The following is a 22456-nucleotide window of genomic DNA, read 5'->3' as shown; positions in this document are numbered from 1 at the left end:
GCATAACAACTATATGCAATACATTAGATAGTGTAAGTAACCTAGGGGGTATTTGGAAAGATGTTAGATAACATGTATAGACTATGCCTTGGTGTGTGTGTGTGTGTGTGTGTGTGTACCAGTCCTGGGACTTGAACTCAGGGCCTGTGCACTGTCCTGTGCCTCTTTGTACTCAAGGCTAGCACTAACACTAACACTTGTGCCACAGCTCCATTCTGGCTTTTTTGCTGGTTAACTGGAGCTAATGAATCTCACAGACTTTTTATGGTATTCGCTGGCTTTGAACCATGATCCTCAGATCTCAGCCTCCTGAGTCACTGAGATTACAGGCATAGGCCATCAACAGGAGATCAAGCCTAAATTTTTTTCTATAAGGGACTTAAGCATGCACAGCATTTGGCAACTTTGTCAACTCCTGGAATCCATCTCCCCAAAATAATGAAGACAAGTGTTTGTAACAGTTTTATCCATAATCTCCCATAAGTGGAAGGACTCAAATGTCCTCTGGCCAGTGAGAGGAGAAACAAGCTGTGATATACTAAGACAGTGACGAGAATGAGTGAGTTCTGGAGGGAACTGTGAACAGACACAGGGAAACCTCCGAAGTGAAGAAGGAGGAGGAAGAGGAGAAGGAGGAGGAGGAGGAGGAGGACGACGACGACGACGACGACGAGGAGGATGCAGCAGCAGCAGCAAAAGCGCAGCAAAAGCAGAGGAAGAAGCCAGTCCAAAAAAGCTACTTGCTGTATTACTCTAACTACATGACATTCTGGGAAAGGAAAAAAATACACAGGTGGAAAAAAAAGAAAGAAAAAAAAAGATGTGGATGTCAGGGATGGGGTGAGAAAGAGAAGGAAGATAAGGCAAAGGGGCAGAGAACAGAAGATCTTTAGGATGGTGAGATTATTCTTGATGATCCTGTAGTGGTGGTTACATGGCATCATGGATTTGTCAAAAATCTATAGGAGGAGCTGGGAGTTTAGCCTCGTGCTAGAGTGCTTGCCTAGCATGCACGAAATCCTCAGTACCACATATATATAGAGAGAGAAACCCAGAAGTGGTGCTGTGGCTCAAATGGCAGAGCACTAGCCTTGAGAAAGCCCAAGGACAGTGCACAGGCCCTGAGTACAAGCCCCAGGACTGGCCAAAAAAAGAAAAATATCCATAGGAATGCACAACAGGTGAATGAACATAACATGTTTGGGGGGAACAGTACTGGAGAAGGCAAAAAGAATGAAAGCTAAGCTGGGCATGATGGCTATGTCTGTAATCCTAGCTACTCAGGACGCTGAGATCTAAGGATCAATGTTCAAAGCCAGCCCCAGGCACTAAAGTCCATGAGACTCTTATCTCCAATCAACCACTAAAAAACTGGAAGTGGTGCTGTGGCTCAAGGGGTACGGAGGTGCCCTTGAGCTGAAGAGCTCAGGGACAGAGCGCCCAGGCCCAGAGTTCAAGTCCCATGACCAACAGCAACAACAAAAAAGAATAAAAGCTAGGGTCTGTTGTCCACTCAGGAGACCCCAGTGGAGCAGCACTCTGGCAAGGCACAAGCAAGACACCCAGATAACAGAGAAAAAGCTAACTGGGCAATTCCAAGAAGAGATGCCAAGAGGGGCAGACTTGATATTGAGATGAGAAGTTTCTAGAGTTGCAGAAAGGACCAGAGGGCTTTAGCATCCCACCCCACTAGCTTCATCTAAACATGGGCCTTTGGTGAAGGTGTTTATTCAACACAACAGCCATTCCTGACAGGGGAAAGTTCACTCTCCCTTTCATCCCACCTACCTGACCAAAATTCCCTAGCATTTCTTTGAGGATGTCCTTTTGAAAGTTTGGAGAATGGCCACAAGAACCTCCAGGCCCTTACAACCCCAGACAGAGAACCAGGAAGGACGCCATCTGTGACACACATAGATCCTGGCTTGGGGTACAAGCACTGCACAGACCACAGGGAGCAACAATGGGGAAACAGTGAAGGTGTGGCTAGAACATGCCTGTGTCCACTGCACATATGTGTGCATGAGTTTGTGTATGTATATTTCACGTGCAAGCACGTATTCACATGTATGCACACGTGTGGATGCCTGTAGGGGAAGATAGTAGTGTGTAGGTAGCTGTGTGCATATATGTACATACACCTTTGTGCACATATGTGATAGTGTGTATGTGTTACATGTGACTTTATGTGTGTATGCACAGTGTGGCTATGACTGCACATACATGAGTACACACGAGTGGGTGCATCCCACCATGGGAATGAAGGAAGATGTCATCCTAGGTTTTGGCCTAGCCAGGAATATCAGCTGGAGACCCCAGCAGAGTAGAGATCTAAACTGAGGAGTGGGAACTCATAAGAGTGCCTGGTAGAAGCCACTCAGAGGTGACACCTACAAATCATTTGCAATAATTAATATACATCTAGGACTCCCCTAGCAGAGGATCCAAATAGCTCAAAAGCTATGTACATATGGTCATATAGGATGAGACTAAACAAAATGAACTCTAGGATATAGAAACAAGAGGTTTATCTCTGTGATTGTTGTTCTTAATGTACTATGTGCAGTTATTTCTCTTCTCTTTTTTCCCCCCTTATGGTTAATTTCATGTGCTTATTGTGTCTAACTTTGTTACCTGGTATATGTATATATGTTTGTTTATTTGAAATAGGGAAGAGCAGGGAGGAAAACAAGATGATTGGGAGAGGGTGAGGGAGGAAAAGGGGGACAAAAACATGAGAAGGGGTATCAATGTGTGAGAAGTAATGCACCCACTATCTGACAAATGTAACTGCAACCCCTCTATACATTACCCTGACAATAAAAGAGAGCGAGAGAGGGAGAGGGAGAGGGAGAGGGAGAGGGAGAGAGAGGGAGAGAGGGAGAGAGGGAGAGAGGGAGAGAGGGAGAGAGGAGAGAGAGAGAGAGAGAGAGAGAGAGAGAGAGAAAGAGAGAGAGAGAGAGAGAGAGAGAGAGAGGAGCTGAAAGGCAGAAAACTGAGGTAGCCAGGATTCAAAGAAGAGTAGAAGAGAACATGAGACATGGAGGACCAAGGAATTGTGGAGGCCAGGGAGCTGAGCAGAGACAGACAATAAAACATGGTAGCCAGAGTTCCCTGACAAAAAACAGGCTCCCTCTCTTCAAGTGACAGCCCCTGGGCTGCTCATTCAAACTCCACGAGCTTCAGATTTTTGCTTGAAAAATGACACCCTGAGGGGACTCAAGGTAGGGTCACTCACCGAGGAAGCAAGGCCGTGTATTCTCCCAGCTTTGTGGCCCCTGAGAGGCACCAGATGGCTATGAGATGAGAAGATGGATGGAGGTGAGGACCATGAAGTTGAACATTCTAAGACGAGGAGGAGAGAAAAGTCTCCAGAAAAAACTCAGAAGGGTGATTAATGAGTAACGAGGAAACACTGTTTGGGGATGTGGCCCTCAAAAGACTGAAGGATGGGGGCCCAGGAAGGGCTAAACCAAACGCAAACAGGATTAAGTCTGAAGAAGAAAGTTTTGCCTGTGGCCTGTGGGGATAGAATGGACACAGGATGGATTTTAGTAATAAGCCAAGAATAAAGAATCTGAGAAAAGCATCTGACTCCCCAAGGCAACAAGGCATTTTGTAGCTTTCAAGAAGGTTTTGTTGTTTGGTTTTTCTTTGGGCTTAAGCTTTATCTTCAAAAGCACTGCATAAAGACTAAATGATTTTTAAATCTTTGATTTATTTATAGGATGGGTATCTTCATAAAACACAAGAATTATTTAAGCCCGGACCTCAATTATTTATTCAAAAGGAAACCTCAACAAAGTTTCTATAATGTTCCAGAATCAAATTCTGTTTATAAAAATGACAAAACTAGTCATTCAAAAGATGGCATTCTATAAACTAGAACAAAACAAATGGGCACTAATTCAATAAAGAATGCCCTCTGAAATTCTAGGGCAAATGTGGAATATTCCAGAAAGAACATGGGACTGGCTACCAGAAAGCTTCCATCAGTGCCAGCTCTGACATTATCTATATCCATTCCGTTTTCATTTTCAGATTCTTACTGTGTGTGCCCTGGACTGGGCCCATATTTAAACCACTATCTGGGCAGAAAGTAGATCAGACAAGTCAAGTCAAGGGAAAGTAAGTGCTTGGAAGGTCAATGGAGGCTGGTGTGGGAATGCACGGCCAGCATGGCTTCCTGGGGAAGATGAACATGGAGCTAAGATTCAGCCAGATAATGGTGGTGAGGAATCACATGAGGACAGCCCTGAGCCCTGGCAATCGACAGGTAGATATAGCTGGTCATAGCCCTCATGGAGAGGGGCTCTAGAGGAGCACTTGCTATAAAAGTCCACAGTGACCACAGAAGTGGATGGCCTCTTCCCCTGTGGTACATATGCATGAAGAGGCACCAAGCCACTTGTAAGAGAGTAAGTGGACACAGGTGATCTGGCCACAAAGCTACCACCACTGACCTCTGGACATGCCAACCCTCCAAAGGACTGGGCTGCTACTTAAAAACAAAAAATCATCATCTCACCTTTGTGATCAGAGTTTTTAGAATCCAATGAAACAAAGCCTTTCGTATAACCACTCTCCCCAGACACATGGCAAGCTTTCAGCAGAAGGTCATGAGATGCAACCAGCTCCTGATTATGAGCAGAAATCCTCCTCTCACCTTCCTCCCCATTGCTCCCTTGCCAAAAGGATGGATGGGGGAAGCCCTAAAAACTTAGAAGTTAAAAGAGCTTCTTAATCTCACACTAGTCCGGGCTGTATCTGCTTCTTGTCAAATCCAAAAGAGGAAAGAAAAGGCCTCTCCCTCCCGCTCCATTCTCCTAAGCACAGAGGACCCTCGCCCAATACTGATGAATAAATCCTAGCCCTGGAAGGCACAGAGATGACACAGGTCCAAGCATGGGTTCCAGCACACTCTGGTCAGGGGTCCTGCCACTCCGAAGTTTGGGAAAGGCACATTCGATTTCTCTGTAATGTGTCTGTATGGCTCCACTGGAGTGTGTTCTTTTGAATGAACAACTGAATCTCCAATTAGTTTCTCAGCAGAATGAGTCTTCTTGCTGAGTCACATTAAGCATCAATGCTCTGGGCACAATAGGCAAATCGTCACGTGTTGGGATCCTGCCAGTAGAGCTCATGGGAAGAGGGAGGATGAATGCTGGTTGGGTGCCAGTGGCTCAGGCTTATAGTTCTAGCTACTCAGGAAGCTGGGATCTGAGGATTACCATTTGAAACCAGTCCAGGCAAGAAAGTCCAAGAAGCTACAATTAACAAACCTCCAAGTATTCACCAAAAAGCTGGAAGTGGAGCTGTGGCTCAAGTAGTATAGCACTAGCCTCGAGCAGGGACAGTTCCTGGGCCCTGAGTTCAAGCCCCAGTACTAGTACCAAATATAAAGAGGGGAGAGGAAGAAAGGAAGGATGGAGGGAGGGAGGGAAACACTCATATATATTAAATGTGGAGTTAACTCAGGCAATATTAGATTCAAATCATGGAAAAGTTAGACCATACCTTACATAGTTTAGAAATTAGAAGCCTTTTTCTGTTATAGCAAAAACCTCCCAACAGGTCCACCATCACATGTAACTAAATCCTATATAGATTTTTTTAAATCTACTCACAACTAGGCACCTGTGACTTAGGCCTGTACTCCTAGCTACTCAATAAACTGATATCTAAGGATCAAGGGATGTTCTGTTGTTCTTTTTTGTTTGTTAGTTCTGGGGCTTAAGAATCTGGACCTGGGTGCTATCCCTGAGCTCTTCAGCTCAAGTCTACCACCCTACCCCTTAAGCCAAAGCACCACTTCCAGTTTTCTAGTAGTTAATTGGCGATAAGAGTCTTTAGACTCTTTAGAGCTTAGAGCCCGGGCTGACTTTGAATGACTTTGAACCTAATCCTCAGCTCTAAGCCTCCTGAGTAGCTTGGATTACAGGCTGAGTCACCACACCGGGCTATTCTGAGGTTCTGAGTCCAAGCCTCAGTATTGGCATGCACACACATGTGCACACGCACACGATTACAAGATTTATTTAATAATTGTCTTCCTTTAGATAATACTTAGGTAGATTTGAATAGATAATCCAATATTTAGGTTTAATATCACAGGAGAAAAAAGGCAATGCCTTCACTAAGAAGCTGAGAAGACAGTGAATGTTTAGACTCCCTCTCACACATAGAACCAAGAAGCTTTAAGTCACATGTCATGTAGCCAAGAAGGGCTTGCTCAAAACCCTGTGCATTATCCAGTCTACATGCTCAGAAACCTATGTCCAACGGCTCCAGAGCATCTCAGAAATCAGTATACTGTCTTGTACATTTGACCAAAAAAAAAATCTACCCTGAAAATAATTTCCGAAATTCATTCCTCATCTACAACATGAGGAAGGAAATTCTCCCCACCACTAGAGTAAAATAAGTATTGTTAGGAAAATGGAGGAGGGAAAAGGAATACGCTGGATTGCATCAATAGGCAAGGACTATTTATTGAGGCACGGTGAGGGGCACAGACCTTCTCACAGGTTTGGAGGTTGTGCGAGGGACTAAATTCGGAGGCGGGTTTATTCAGGGCTTAACAGGAAACAGACAATTAAAGATGGGCTATGGTTTCTTGTCTGCAGACAAGCACATGAAGGCAGGACTCAATCCTTCATGCTCCATCTTTGGATACATAAAAGGATTAGCCAAGAGTGGAGAGCCAAGTCCTTCATATAGGGTCTTTGGATACGTAAAAAACGATTGGGTTGAGAGGGGAACAGCATGGAGTTATGAGAACAAAGCAGATTCCTATCAAATATCCCAAAGGATCCATAAAATTACATATACAGAGAGACTACGGAGTGACAAATGCTAAGTCAGTCAAATGGGACCATTGACAGTCAAAGCATTTGATCAGAACTACACATGAATACATTCTAAAGAAATACTTGAATGGATGTCTTAACAACCTGACCATATTGGTGACGTGTGTTAATGAGACTTCTAGAGAGAGAAGTAAAGAAATGCTCCTAAATCAATATTTACCTACATTTTCAATCTCTTCTAACTATAAAAGACCCTAAGCCATCACCATTATTGGATTATGAACTTACTTCCAAGAAGAGAGAAGAAAGAGAAAGGAGGTGAGAGGAAAAAAAGTAGTCTTGGCTATCCAAACATTAAATTCATTCCTTTGACATCCTGACAGTAATTGAACTGAGAGAGACTATATTTTGTTAAATGACTTTAAAAGGGTTGTTGAGAATTCCCCTTACAGCAGAGACCCATTTGTGATGAGCTTAGGTTTCTCCTGATTTTCCTTTCAGCACAGCACTCCCCTTATTTTTGACAGAACAAAACCCTTGGAAACACACCCAAACCCCACCAACAGCTCTACCACTTGCAGTCCTCTGAGTTATTTTCTCCTTTGACCTGCAGGGTCAGTCTGTAATCCACGCTGGTTCATTCCTCAGGTTTAGACCTCCAATCATCTTAATAAATAAAGACAGAGCACAGCCAGGCACCTTAAGGACCATCATTTTCCTAATAATGGCAGAGCGGTGACACAGCAAACTACAAAAAAATGTAGCTGGGGAAAGCCTAAAGAAAAGTCCTGCGCTTCCAATTTCTGAATGTCTCCTGTGTTTGGCTGGAAACCCTGAGTCCTAACAAAGCATAATCACCTGACAGCATGTGTGACTAAGAGAGAAGGATCTCCCTCAGTGAGGAAGACGCTGTGGCCTGCTTGCTACTTTGCCAGGGCTGGCTCTGGGAAAGCCTAAGCAACAGCTTCTCCCAGCAGTTTCCTTGGCATGACACAAGTCAAGCCCGGGCACCCCACAGTGCCAACCTCATTAGAAAGGACATGGCCTCTGCTGCCTGGAAAGAGTTCTGTTAAATAAAGCACCAGAGTTGCCCTTCTTCATACATCAGACAATGAACTGCTTTCAGAAAGATAAAAGGCACCATTAGATACTGAATTTGGAGAAAAAAATACATGTTTTCTTAAAAGTTCACATGGAGAGGTGTCAAGGATCCAGCAATTTCACTCTTTTTTTGTGAGTATGTGCCCATCTTATGGCTGGCATCTAAGGTCTGGATGTGGTCCCTGAGCTTTTTTATTCAAGGCTAGCGCTCTACCACCTAAGCTACAGCACCACTTCCTCTTTTCTGGTGGTTAATTGGAGATTAGTCTCACTGACTTTCCTACCCTGGCTGGTATTGAACCATGATCCTCAGATCTCAGCCTCCTGAGTAGCCAGGACTGCAGGTACAAGCCACCAGTGACTGGTTGTTTTGTTGTTGTTTTATTTTGTTTATTGCCAATCCTGGGGCTTAAACTCAGGGCTGGGGCGCTGTCCTTGAGCCTCTCTGTTCTCAAAGCTAGTGCTCTACCACTTGAGCCACAGCACCACTTCCAGCTTTTTCTGTGTACATGGTACCAAGGAATCAAAAGCAGAATTTCAGAATTTCATGCATGCTAGGCAAGCACTTTACCCACTAGGCCATGCTTCCAGTCCTTTTTATTTTTCTTTTGCAAGGTAGCTTTTAAAAAGTTCTTTTAGGGCTGGGAGTTTGGCCTAGAGGTAGAGTGCTTGCCTAGCATGCAAGAAGACCCACGTTTGATTCCTTGGTACCACATACTTAGAAAAAGCCAGAAGTGGTGCTGAGGCTCAAGTGGTAGAGTTTTCTCTAGCCTTGAGAAAAATCCAAGGAGAATGCTCAGGCCCTGAGCTTAAGCCCAAGACTGGCAAAAAAAAAAAGTTCATTTATTATCATAATTGTATTATCTTTTTTTTTTTTTTGGCCAGCAGTAGGGCTTGAACTTGGGGCCTGGGTGCTGTCTCTAAACTATTTTGCTCAAGGATAGTGTTCTACTACTTTGAGCCCCAGCTCTACTTCCAAAACAGCATTTCTTCACTGAGAAATAATTCTAAATGGATTGCAGTGAAGTCACCCATCTCTGAATATATCAAACACAATTAAATGTTTAAATACGATGAATTTTAGAATATATGAATTACATCTAAACTTCAATGTATGCATGTGTATATATATACATATATATAAAGTACAGGTACACTTAATTAAACATGCTTTTCAATTTTTCTCCACAATGAGTAATTATTTATTATAATTCCATTAAAAGAATAATCACACACTTATTAGTAAAGGAGGGCTTTTTTTTCTTTGAGAGGATTCAGTACTGGGATTTGAACTCAGGAGCCAGAACTTGCTCAATTTGCTTGCTCATTTGGTGCTCTACCTCTTGTGCAATACCTCTAGCCCTGCTTTTTGCCGATTACTTTGGAGATGAAGTCAGGCAACTTTTCTGTCTGGCCTAGATTCCAAATGCAATCCTCTGATCTCAGCCTCTGAAAAGCTAGGATTACAGTCATGAGCCACCAGGCATGCAGCCTTTTAAAAGTTTTTTTTAAGTTTGTCCTCCTAAGGGGAGTCCACCAGCTATAACAACATTGCAAAGAACATTTCCACTCTCTGTGGACCCCAACTCCTAGGTGAGAACAAGTTGGTATATACAAATTCGAGTGACATAATTATTTGCAAGGTTTGCTTGGCTTTGGGGGGGGACCATGCCTTGATTTGCAGGACAAATTCAGAATTCAAATGGTGATTCCATTCAAAGGAATGATGAATTTGAACGGCTACAATTTGAAAGCAAATATCATGAGAACACCATCCCCACGACTGGGTGCAAAGTCTACCTCCCTCCATCTCATGACTGATCCTGCCTTCAGTCACCTACGGGGCTCCTCTCCTGACTTGGTAAATAAGAACAGCAACTGTCTCCTATATGGCACTTCCTGTGCTCCTGACCCTCTTCTAGCAATTTCCATAGACAAACTCACCCAAATGAGAGTGACATTATTTTAGCCCCATTATACAGGCGAAAAGACTGAAGTTCGCCCAGATTATAGAAGCTCAGTTATGAATGGGGAGCACTGGTGCCTGGGCCCATGTCCTCTGGCTTTAGCCACTACGTCAAACCCCCCAAAATGCGAGCCCACCTGACAACAATGCAGGCTACAGCTCCCCAGCTATGCTGGGAGCTTCCCTTCATCTCCCGTGTGCCCCTTACCTGTGGACCACCCCAGCCCTGTGCAAATGTTCCACTGCGGAGATGAGCTGCCGGATGTATCTGCGGGCTTCCGACTCCTCCAGCCGCTTCTTCTCATAGATTTTGTGCATTAAGTTGCCACCAGGGCACAGCTCCATCACCAGATAGTAGCTGTTTTCCGTCTCTAAGATATCCAGGAGCTGTGTGATGTTGGGGTGGCGGATCATCTGCTGAATCTGCCCCTCTCGCCTCAGATTTTTGGTGACATAAGTGTCCTTCTTGGCTCTCTTCTTATCAATGACTTTTATGGCCACCTGAAGAGAAACCGAAGACCATGGCTGTTATCAGGGCCCACCAGCAAAGGTCATTTCTCAACTACTGTCAAGAATGCTAGGAAGATGATATAGAAGTATAAAAGGCAAAAGACAAATGCTACATCGTGTGGGAGAAACAGGGATGTAAAACAGCATCAGGGGCTGAGGGCTAGTGGCTCACGCATGGAATCCTAGCTACTCAGGAGGCTGAGATCCGAAGATCTCAAGTAGAAAAAAGCCTTAGCACTCAAATCTAAGGGACTCCTCTTTGCCATTAAGTAGCAAAAAGATAGCAGTGGAGGCATGGTCCAAGTATTAGAGCCCCATCCGTGAGTGAAAAAGCTAATAAGCAAGAGCATGAGGCCCCGAGTTCAAGCTTCAGTGTCAACATAAAAATAAAACAAGGAAGGAAGAGAATGAAATTTGCTTAAGCTTCTTGAATGGTGTCTCCATGGCTCTCTACAGGGGTGAGAAAGGAACACATTTCTCCAGAACTAAGAGCTCTCTAGCGCCATCCACATCTTGGTCCTCCAAACCCAGATACCCAGTCCCATGGGCAATCAGAGATACCCATTCCCCAGTCTTCAATTCCAGGATCCACTCAGAACATGGGGAGGAACAGCTCAAGGATGCAGCTCTTCTGGTCTCCCCTACCCTCAGCCCTTTCTGTGCCCTGAGCAGACAGGCTGTGTCTAGCCTCTGGCAGTGACCTCTCATCCCTGGTAACAGGCTTTTCAGGAGAACTCACAACCCAGCCTGCTGTCAGATGTCAAGCTCAACTCTCAACTGCCCACAGAAAGCTCCTCCTGGGCCAAAGTCTTACAATGAACTTGTTCAAAAAAAGTAGGGTGGAGAGCCAGGCATTGGTGGTTTATGCCTATTATCCTGGCTACTCAGGAAGCTGAGATCTCAGTCTCAAGGTTTGAAGCCAGCCCAGGCAGGAAATACCAGAGACTTTTGCTTCTCTCCACCAAACTACCAAAAAAGCCTAGTGAAGCTCTGGCGCAGTGGTAGACACTGGCGCAACGCTCGCGCGTACACACACACGTAGAATGGAGGAAAGGGGGAGACTGTCTTCCTCTTATTCAAAGCAGTACTAATTTCTTCTCTCTCTCTCATCTCTCTCTCCTCTCTCATCTCTCTCTCTCCTCTCCTCTCTCCTCTCTCTCTCCTCTCTCTCTCCCTCTCCCTCTCTCCCTCCCTCCCTCCCTCCCCCTCCCTCCCTCCCTCCCTCCTCTCTCTCTCTCTCTCTCTCTCTCTCTCTCTCTCTCTCTCTCTCTCTCTCTCTCTCTCTCTTTCCTTTGGGGAGTCACTATTTCACCCTCCAAGTTCTATAACCCCACCATTCTTGACTATGGGGTGGGGGGAGGCCGGATGTAGACCAACAACAAGGTTTGAACTCAGAGCCTCAAGTTCGTATTGCTTATATGTGGCTGGTAATCTTACCACTTGAGCCATGCCTCCAGTCCAGCTACTTGCCAGTTAATTGGAGATAAAGTCTATGGGACATTTCTGCCCTGACTGCCTTTGAATATCCTCCAGTTCTCAGTATCCTAAGAAGCTAGAAAGGCATGAGCCACCAGCACCCGACCACTTATTCTTCCTTATAGCCTCACTTCTCTCTCTGATGAGACAGACAGACAGGCAGCTCCTTCTGTCAGATGTGGGTTCAGAGTCTGCCTCTGAACACCCAAGCTACCATCTCCCACGGATGCTCTCATACCCAGCTATGGCAAGAGGACAATGGGTCTTCCATTTCTGTTTATTTCCTTTTTTGGCAATTATATTTCCTACTATATATTCCAATTACATAGTGCCTCTTTCACAGGCAATGCAAAAAATTAGTATAGCATGAATATATTTATATATATATATATAATGGTATAGGGTGTATGTACATACATAAATGATAGGTAAGTAAATAAGTATGAACTTTCAGTGAGAAACTCAAATGTTAATTTGTGGACACAATTCAAGGTAAAATAATAAAAGCCTGCATTCTACTGTACAGCAAGGTAACTACTATTCATGAAAATGAATTGCATGTTTAGAAATAGCTGACTACAGCAGAGTTTCAGTGTTCTTAAAATACAGACATATACCTAAACCCACACCCCAGACCCCTCTGAGGTAATGGCTATGCTAATGAGATTAGGAACTCCTATCACCATCTATAGACATATCAAAACATCACCCTAAACACAGTAAATGCATGCACATTTTACCTGTCAACTAAAACACAGTTATGTTATTAAAAAAAACTTTTTTTTGTTTGCCAGTCCTGGGCTTGAGCTCAGGGCCTGAGCACTGTCCTTGGACTTTCTCAAGGCTAGAGCTCTACCACTTGAGCCTCAGCACCACTTCTGGCTTTTTTGTATGTATGTGGTACCAAGGAATCGAACCCGGGTCTTTGTGCATGCTAGGCAAGCACTTTTAACCACTAGGCCAAACTCCCAGCCCTAAAAAAAAAAACTTTAATGAAAGGAAATGTTAAAAAAAAAAGTTTGCAACCCAGGCACTGTGACTCACGCCTGTAATCCTACTACTCAGGAGGCTGAGATCTGAAGATCACGGTTCAAAGCCAGCCTGGGCACTGAAGTCTGTGAGTCCAATTAACTACTAGAAAATGGGAAGTGGTGCTGTGGCTCCAGGGGTAGAGCGGTAGCCTTGAGCTGAAGAGCTCAGGGACAGCACCCGGATCCAGAGTTCAAGCCCCAGGACAAGGAAAAAAAAAAAATTCACAAGTTTCTGGATAGATCATGCTTGAAGCTAGCACAGGCAGGAAAGTCCTTAAAACTTTTATCTATTAAGTACACGCATGCACACACACACACACACACACACACACACACACACACACACACACCAGTCAGTGTATCAGCAAAGGGACCCTGGGCAGTCCTGTGCATCTCAGCAGATCCACACAACCCCAAGTCCTTGCGGTTAGCACTCTCAGTACACAACAGCTGTGGCTTGGCCCCAACCCATTCCATAAGTGCTAGAGTAACAGCTTTATAAACCATGTTTATTCCCAACACGTGTGCGCGCGCTGCGCGCGCGCACGCGCGCGCGTGTGTGTGTGTGTGTGTGTGTGTGTGTGTGTGTGTGGTTTCTCTTCAGAAGATGGGGAAAAGCTGAAAAGCAGAATTAAGTTATTAAGTTCAGTCTCTGCTTGGCTCAGTGGTTGCAATGTTTTAAAAATTACACCCTTTGGCAATGAAATCTTAATCTAAGTACTATGGATAAACAACAGTCTAAAAGCCAGCAGTGATACAACCTGTGCATGTTTTTTTTTTAAACAGAGCATACAGTTATTGTTAGGATAATTTATCTAGCTCATTAATTGCCTGTGCTAGTTTGAATAATGGCCACCCAAAGATATTAAGTGCTAATCCCCTGGATTCTATCAAAGTGACTTTATTTGGAAAGAAAGACTTTGAAGATATGGTCAAGGACTTGGAGGTGAGACAAATTCCTGGGTGGGCTGTGTCTATCCTCCCCAGTGTCTTAATCAGTTGGGGTCAGAGAGAAGTTTAGCACAAATCCACAGAGGAGAAGGCATGTGAAGAAAGAGCCAGAGTTTACAACGATGGAGCCACAAGCCAACGGAGACTACCTGCCACCAGATGCTAGAAGAAGCAAGGCAAGATTCTTTCTCCAAAGTCTCTGGAGGAAGTGTAAGTCCTACCAACTGTATGGTTTTAGCTTCTCAGCATCCAGAACTCCAAGAATTAATTTTCTACTTTAAGCCATCAAGTTTACGAAAATTTGCTATGAGTCAAAAGAAACTAATATATTTGAAGATGAGGACAAAAAAACCCTTAAGGACAGGAATTGTTACCTGATTCCGTCCCTCTGGCTCATGGTGGTGCCAGAGTTTGAACCTGAGAGCTTTATTCTTATCAGTCAAGTGCTTTACCACTTAAGACATACCTCTAACCCTGTTTCGTTTTTTAATTTTAAATAGGGTCATATATTGTTCCTAGGCTAGCCTGGATCACAATCCTCTTTTTTTTTGTTCCAATCCTGGGGCTTGAACTCAGGACCTGAGCACTTTCTCAAGGGTAATCCTCTACCACTTGAGCCACAACACCACTTGCAGCTTCTTCTGGGTATGTGGTATCAAGGAATCGAACCCATGGCTTCATGCATGCCAGGAAACCCTCCCAGACCATGGATCACAATCCTGTTACTTAAGCTTTTAGGGTAGCTAGTATGATAGGAGTGTATCAGAGAGTGAGGCAGGATGGGGCTGGGCGGGGAACGGGGAGGGGCCTCCTGACCTTTTTTTCTTTTTGGTCGTGGGACTTGATGTCTGGGCCTGGGTACTATCCCTAAGCTTTTCAGCTCAAGGCTACTGCTCTACCCCTCGAGTCACAGTGCCACTTCTGGTTTTCTGGTGGTTAATTGGAGATAAGAGTCTCACGGACTTTAGTGAGTGACTTTCATGAGTGCCGGGGCTGGCTTTGAACTGCAATCCTCAGATCTCAGCCTCCTGAGTAGCTTCATGAACTTTTTTGTCTGCACTGACTTCAAAAACCTCGATACTCTCAATCTCCACCCACCAAGTCATTTAAGACTATAGGCATGGGCCACCATGCTTGATAAAAACACCATCTTTAACCTACAGCCTCTTTCTGTTCCTCTCTCTTCCCATTCACTGCAGTCCCAAGGCTGGTGCTCTGCCACTCAGGCCATACCTCCATCTCTGACGTTTTGCTAGTTAATCTCGAATTTATCTGCCAAAGCTGTTTTATCTGAACATTGCTGTTCAGATCTCAACACTGAGCTATGCAGTGAATCCACTTCCTGTGAAAGATCAGTGAAACCAAGAATCCAGCTCTTCAATGCAGCTGAACTGCAAAGCCATCTCCACCCCAATTTTCCAAGGAATCTGTTTTCAAAGATTTCTCCCACATTTCCAACAAAGTAAGCAACAAAGTGCTGGGAGATTCCAGTAAAGGACAGTTGGAAGGAGATTCTTCATTTTTCATAAGTTACTGAATCAAATAATACGGTACCTCTCTCTACCTTCATTCTGCCCAGTCCATAACAAGATGCCTACAGGTGATGGATAAAATCATCCAATTGCCTTTAAAAAAAAAAAAAGCTAAGCAACTAAGAAAGAAATGAAAATCTGAGGGCTAAAAAAGCACCCTAGAAAGCATCTCTAGAGATAAGAGCACTGGAAGGTAGGAAAACGCTAAGGAAGGAAATGAGCAGACAGAAAGGCTCTTTGTCCTGAATGGAACTGGAGCCTGATTCTCTCCAGTATGAGAAGAGAAAGGATAAATATAGGTCCCAGGCTTAAGGAAACTCAGTGGCAGCAGATTCCTGCTTGATGCCTTTGTCTTTGATGAGGAGAAAACGCAGGGCATGGGCACTGTGAGAGATGCACAGAATCACCTGACTCAGTACTATATTCACTTTGATAAAGCAGTCTGTTCCTATGATAATGTACACAATGCACTTAGCACAAGGTCTGGCACTCGTCAAGTACACCCTAAATTGATGTCATTATTACCATTACCATTCTACTTCCAACCAATCAGCCTGGAGAGATAGTGAGAAAGCACTCAAGTTTACCAGCTGACCAAAAAATGGGTGTTTCTTTTGCCCACTACTGGAGCATAAAAACAAGCTTGAACCATGTTTCAGTGTTTTGAACTGTCTGGAATAGAATTTTCTTTAAATCCCAAAGCAGTGTCTATCCATCTAATCTCATCCTCTTTAAATATTGACTTAGCTGAGAATGTCTACCTAGGATCAGTGTTCACAGGGTTTTAAATTCAGCCCTTCATCTTGCACCACCCTTTGCTGCCTTGAAAATGCATCACTCAGAGTCCTATCAAGAACTGCCAATGTATCCAATCTCCAAAATGAAAAATCAGATGGAAAACGGAAATTCCCTATAACTGAAAGGCAGGAAAACAGAGTGAGCAGAGACTCCTTTGTAATATCACTGAACTATATGCATGTGTTTTACCCATTATACAATAGTAAGCTGCATTTTACAAAGTTCATCCCCCCAGCAAATCACTTTTGAACCATAGGGTATTAAATAATTATAATGCACAGGGAATAAGAAGTCTCGATCAACTGAATTTGATTTTGACATGGAAATGAGCCCCTCCAAAAGGAGCTTTCTTTTCCAGAACATTTCGGTTTCTTAATGAGTACTGTGTGCTAGAATGAAATTAATCTTTCTTTGTTCAATGAACATTTATGAAGCACTTAAAATACACCTGACACTGTTGCAGGTGACAAGTGCATACTATGAAACAGTTGTAGCTTTTCAGAGTCATTTGTGGTGGATGTTTCACATTCCTTGCAGTGTTTCAAGATTACTGTTAAAAGATAAGTGTGTCTTACTCAGAATGCACACAATGAAGTCCTAAGCAGTGAGACTAGATTTGGAGATAGAAATAAGATTCCATCTCCATGTGAACCAGCAAAATGCCAGGCTGGAGACATGGCTCAGCTGGCAGAATATCAACCACAAGCAAGAAAGCTGAGTGAAAGTGGAAGGCCCTGAGTTCAAAGGCCTAGTACTGTCATAACAATATTTTAAATAAGAGGTGACCGAGGCACAATAAGATTGCAGGGATGAGGTCCTAATGTCACAGGGCCACTGTCAATTTAAGAAGAGACATTAGAGTTTTCCTCTTGTTCTCCGAATGTGCACAGAAAAATCCATGTGCAGCCACAAGAAAATGGGCATCTGTAAGCCAAGCAGAGGCCTTAGAAGAAATCAACCCTATTATTTCCTTGATCTCAGACATCCAGCCTCCAGATCTGGGAGAACACAAATGCCTCTTATTTAAACCACTTAGTAGATGACATGTTGTTATGGAAACCGAGGTAGACCACAGACCCTCTGAGCAGCCTCAATTCTATGGTATTCAGCATGGAGTGAAGGTGTAAGAATAAAGGACTACAAAGAGTTCACCAAGGGCCAGGACCAGACTTCCCAGGTCCTCTCCTAACCCCCCGACTTCCCATCCTGTAGTAAGTCTAGGGGTGCCCAGAACAACAGATGAGCGCCCAGGCTCTGAATTTGGGGTTCAATGGTTCCCAATTCATTCTCTGCCACCTATTTGGTGGGTTGGAGCTTTTTAAGCCCTAATTTCTAACATGTTTTAAAAGTGGAGGGAGGATAACATAACAAGGAGAGATAAAGGAGGAACCCCAGCAGCTGTTTCTAGCACCGGGAACAATCAATGGAGCCCTTGATCCTGGAGAGTTCAGGATTCTCATATTTTGTACAAGAGGAAAAGACAGAAGCCAGAAGCTTGGAATCCCTGCTACCTCACTCCCACCTTCTAATTCTGACTTGCACTTCTGCTGAGGGCTCTTTGGGACCCTAAGACACATGAGATCATGAAACATAACATGAGATGCCACCTAGGTCTATAAAAGAGGGAACCCCACAAGATGGGGATGCAGCCAGCACACCAACCCCATCACCAAGTCACTTGCCATGAGCCCTGTCCGGGAAAAGCACTAGTTAAGTGCCTCTGTCCATGAACATTTTCTCCTGCCCGTAGCATGCCCGTGGCATGCCTGTGGCACTTCAAACTGACAAACAAATCCACCTGCAACTGGGTCTTGCATTTGACAACTCCATGCTCTGAATAGCTCGGTGGCTGTGCTTCACACAGATTCTTATCCGATCTTCTTGAGAGTCTAGTCCTCTGTGCCAGTGTCTCCAGCATGGCCCTAAAGCCTCTTTAACCCTTTCTTAGAATGTACCAAAATAGTTTTTGTGAAGTGTACCATGTGATCTGAGGGTTAATATCTGCAACTAAGATGGGACTAAAAGAACCTGTGTTGCCAAGGTCTTGTGCTTATCAAGAGAACACAACAGTACTGGCACAGGCAAGCCAATGATACTGACACTGCTTGTAGACTTACAGTTAGTTGGTAAATTTAGACATTATGGAAAGACAGTGTGTCTGTCTACACTTCTGATTTAGCTCGCTCACCACAAGCTAGAACCCTCAATGTGACTATATTTAAAATAGAGACAATTAAGGTTGTCATAAAAGTGGGTCTACAAACTGGGTGCCAGTGGCTCATGCCTGTAATCCTAGCTACTCAGGAGGCTGAAATCTGAGGATTACACTTCATAGCCAGCCTGAGCAGGAAAGTACTTCAGACTCTTATCACCAATTGATCACAGGAAAAAGCTGCAAGTAGCATAGTGGCTCAGAAAGTGGAACATAAGCCTTCAGCAAAAGGAGCTGAGGGACAGCATCCAAGCCTGGAGCTCAAGCCCCAGGTCTGGGAAGAAAAAAAAAAAAGCAGGTCTTCGGAATCAAAGTTCAGCAAAAATAAACCACCAGGAAATAGGTACTCAAAAGGGGAGGGTGGGGCCAAGGGGAAAGGAGTAGACAAATGAAGAGAAGGGGAAAATACAGACAAGAATCCAATGTATGTCCTACAAAATAAAGAAGAGTGAGGGAATAAGTGGGGTAGGGAGGAGATGAGTGGGAATGTTGAAAGGGATGACACAGATCAAGATATATTGTATTCATAAATTTAATCCTGGCAGTATCTTTATGAGAAAGAGAAGAGTGGGTCTCCAATCCAATAAGACTGGTGATTTTATAAGGAGAGCAATCTGGATGCTACAAGGACACACAGAAAAAGGCTTGTGAGGACACCGCAACTTGATGACCATCCCAGGACAAAGAGAAAGGCCTTATGTGAAACCAAACTTGCCAACACCTTGATCTTGGAACTCGCAACTTCCGGGACTGAGAAGCTAAATCCCTGTTGTTTAACTGCTCAGTCTCTGGAATTTTGTTACGAAAGCCCGAGTAGACAGACAACCAGTCATTAGAATGTCTTGTCTTGTAAATTCCGTCATAAATAATAAAATCTGGATGACAGGACAGGAGAAAAGGAACTGAGCAGGGTGGGCAAAAAAGGTAGTCCTCAAAACCCAGGATGAAAATGACAATGGGCTGCGTGCTTGGCTGTGCAGCCCAGGCCTGAATTCAGCATAAGAAAGGCAGAAAGCCATGGTGATTAACCAGATCCAGGGGGAAGTTTTGAAAATAAATTGGTTTCACGCCTTCTTCCCAAGAAACAATGTGTGTAAATGCATCCAAGCAGAACCTGGTCCTGTGTGGATGGTACTTACTTAACAGAAAGCAGAAAATTTCCTTTGCTGCCTTTATAATTAATTTCAGTGTTGCTCTAATTCACAGAAAGGATGCTAAACTGTCTGACACACATGGCTGTCTTTTATAGGGGCCCATTAATTGCTGCTATTTATGTAGCCGAGCTCAATTGCTTCTGACCCTTAGCTCCCCAAGGCTTATTCTCCTGGGTTGCTGCAAGCTAAAAGTTTGTCTTTTGTGTGTGTGTGTGTGTGTGTGTGTGTGTGTGTGTGTGTGTGTGTGTGTGTGTAAATGAGAAGAATAAGTGTTCTTCCCTCAGTTTTGAAAATGAGGAGAAAAAGATTTCCACCCCAGTTGAAACAACAGAGCCAATAGAGCTCATTAGGTGGGATGAGGCAAAACAGAACCTTTTTCAAAGAAGACGCCGGGAAAGCCCTCCCACGCCCACCCGAGGAAGTCCGCTTTCCCAGGGATACTCTACGCTGTCTGCAAGTCACTGAGCAAATCACCATGGAAATACAGCCCGCTGGTAGGAAATGAGAAACTGGTTTCTGCAAGACAGAGAGAGAGGAAAAAAAAAAAAAAACAAACACAACACGGAGCATTCAGAGAAAGTAAGGTGGAAATGCCAGGCTGCATAAACACGAACAGATGTGATAGCTGGAATTCCTATCAAAAGTCCATCCATTTAAAGAGAATATGCTCTTCTTTCTTCCCCATCAAGACGCTGATAGGATCCACAAGGAAGAGAGGCCCACAGGCTTAATGCACAACCCTGAAATCAGGGTTGAACACAGCCGAGCCACACATGCAGTACTGTCCAACCAAACTGTGGCAGCCACCTATGGAATTTAACAGCTCCTTACTAGCCACATAAAAAAGAAGCAAGTGAAGGTAACTCACTGATTTTCTACAACTCAGTGTATTTATACCGGTTTTTTTGACATGTGAATTCTTGACTTTTGCTTGAGCCAGAGTCTTGCTACATAGCCCAGGCTGGCCTTAAAAGTCAAGATCCTCCTACCTCAGCCTTCCTAATGCTGCGATTTCAAGTATGCACTATGACTAGCTGCTGCTGCTGCTTCTATTTCTCCTCCTCCTCCCCTTTCTGCTCCTCCTCTTCTTCATCTTCTCTTCTCCCTTCTCCTCCTCCTTTTCTCCTCCTTCTCTTCTCCTCCTCCTCTCCTCCTCCTCCTCCTCCTCCTCCTCTTCCTCCTCCTTCTTCTCCTTCTTCTTTTTTGTTATTTTGGGTCAAACCAGACAGTGCTCAAGCATGTGAGGCAAACACTCTACTTCTTGAGCCATGTTTCGAGTCCTTTTTGCTTAGGTTATTTTTCAAATGTGGGGATCTCAATTTTTTTTTTTTTGCTCCAGCTAATCTTGCACCTTGATCTTCCAACCCATGTCTCTCAAGGAGGTGAGTTCAGTAGCATTCGCCACCACATCCATCTTATTTGTTGAGATGTACTCTTGCTAACTTTTTCCTCATACTAGACTCAAACCTCAACCCTCCCTATCTCTACCTCCAGAATAGTTGGGATTATAAGTATAAGCCACTGCACCTAGCGTCAGCCCTCAAATTTTCTCAGTGTACTATTTTGTAAGCTATTTGTAACACTGTATCTTTGAAATATGGTGTGTATTTTATACTTACAGCACATGTTTTACACTCAAACACAAAGAAGGGAAGAAGTGGTAAGAAGTTTCTCTTGTAACTTAGAAAAAATCATATTAGGTGAAGCAAGCCAGACCCAAAGGAACACAGGCTCAATGGTTTCCCTCATTTGTAATAATTAGAACAAATCTTAGACTCTCCTAGCAGAGGATTGCAACAGCTCAAAACCTAGATACATAAGGCCATATAGGATGAGGCTAAATGAAAGGACCTCCAGGATATGGAAATAAGAGCTATATAATGTGTGATCATTGTTCTTAATGTACTATGTTATTTCTCATCTCTATTGTTGTCCCTTGGTTATTCTCACACTGTTATAGTATGTTACCTTGTTATCTGGTATATAGTATATACCTTTATTTGTTTATTTGAAATAGGAGAGAGAAGGGGGAAAACAAGATGAGGGGAGGGGGTGAGAAGAGAGAAATGGGGACAAAAACATGAGAAAGGGCATCACTATGTGTAAAGTGATGCATCATCTATCTGGTGAATAAAACTGTAACCCTTCTATTTATTATAATAAAAAAAGAAGTTTCTCTTGTAGACAGAAAATTCCAGCTGAATGACTTTATAAGATCACTTATACCCTCTAAACCAAAACCTAGCCTGCTACGTGTCTAAGACCTAGTATTCAACCAAAGCCCAGTGAGAAAAGGAAAGGATGGCGCAACGTCCCACTGGCTCATCTCCAAAGTCATAGGAGATCACCAAACATTTTCATGAGAACAAAACTGTGCCTATTAGGACCCAATCAAGGTCCGAGCCCCAGTCCTGAGAAACCCCACGTCAACAAACCTGAGATGCTGCACCAGTGAGGATAATGGGGGTAAACATGGTGGCTGAGGTAAATGGTGCCCTGTACTTGGCACACAAGTGCCCATCCAGTCACTGCAGTTACAACTGAGTCCACAATGAGACAGTAGGATGAGTGGATAGTGGACAGCTGGAGATGAAGGGAGGAAGGATAGAAGAAGAAGGAAGAAAGGAAGAAGAAAAGGAAGAGAAGAAGAAAGAAAAGAAGTGCTAGAGGAAGAAAGGAGGGAAGGAAAGGAGGTGGTGCAGGAGAGAAGGGAGAGGGACAGGGAGGGAAAAGAGAGAGAAGGGAAGGGGAGAGAAGAAAGGAAAGACAGAAGAAAAGAGGAAGGGAAGGAGGGAGGGAAGGAAGGAGGCCAAACCAACACAGAATAAGGCAAAAAGTCAGAGGCAAGGCAGGCAGGCAGACCCAGAAAATGAGGGCTATGCACTAAACTGAGCTCAGGAATCCTTACATGACTTT

General features: G+C 44.0%; 1 protein-coding gene across 1 annotated transcript in view; it reads right to left on the bottom strand.

Moving 5' to 3' along the window:
* The window catches only part of Hunk (hormonally up-regulated Neu-associated kinase), a 97649-nt gene that overhangs the window by 51259 nt on the left and 23934 nt on the right, over positions 1-22456 (bottom strand). Inside the window, exon 2 of the mRNA XM_090348615.1 lies at positions 10085-10377. Coding sequence (XP_090204741.1) covers positions 10085-10377 — 293 coding nt within the window. The remainder of the gene's footprint in view (positions 1-10084; positions 10378-22456) is intronic.

The sequence above is a fragment of the Megascapheus bottae genome, chromosome 1 (genome assembly GCF_031878675.1).
Source record: "Megascapheus bottae isolate mThoBot1 chromosome 1, mThoBot2.hap1, whole genome shotgun sequence".
NCBI lineage: Eukaryota > Metazoa > Chordata > Mammalia > Rodentia > Geomyidae > Megascapheus > Megascapheus bottae.
This window is presented reverse-complemented; position numbering and strand designations above follow the sequence as displayed.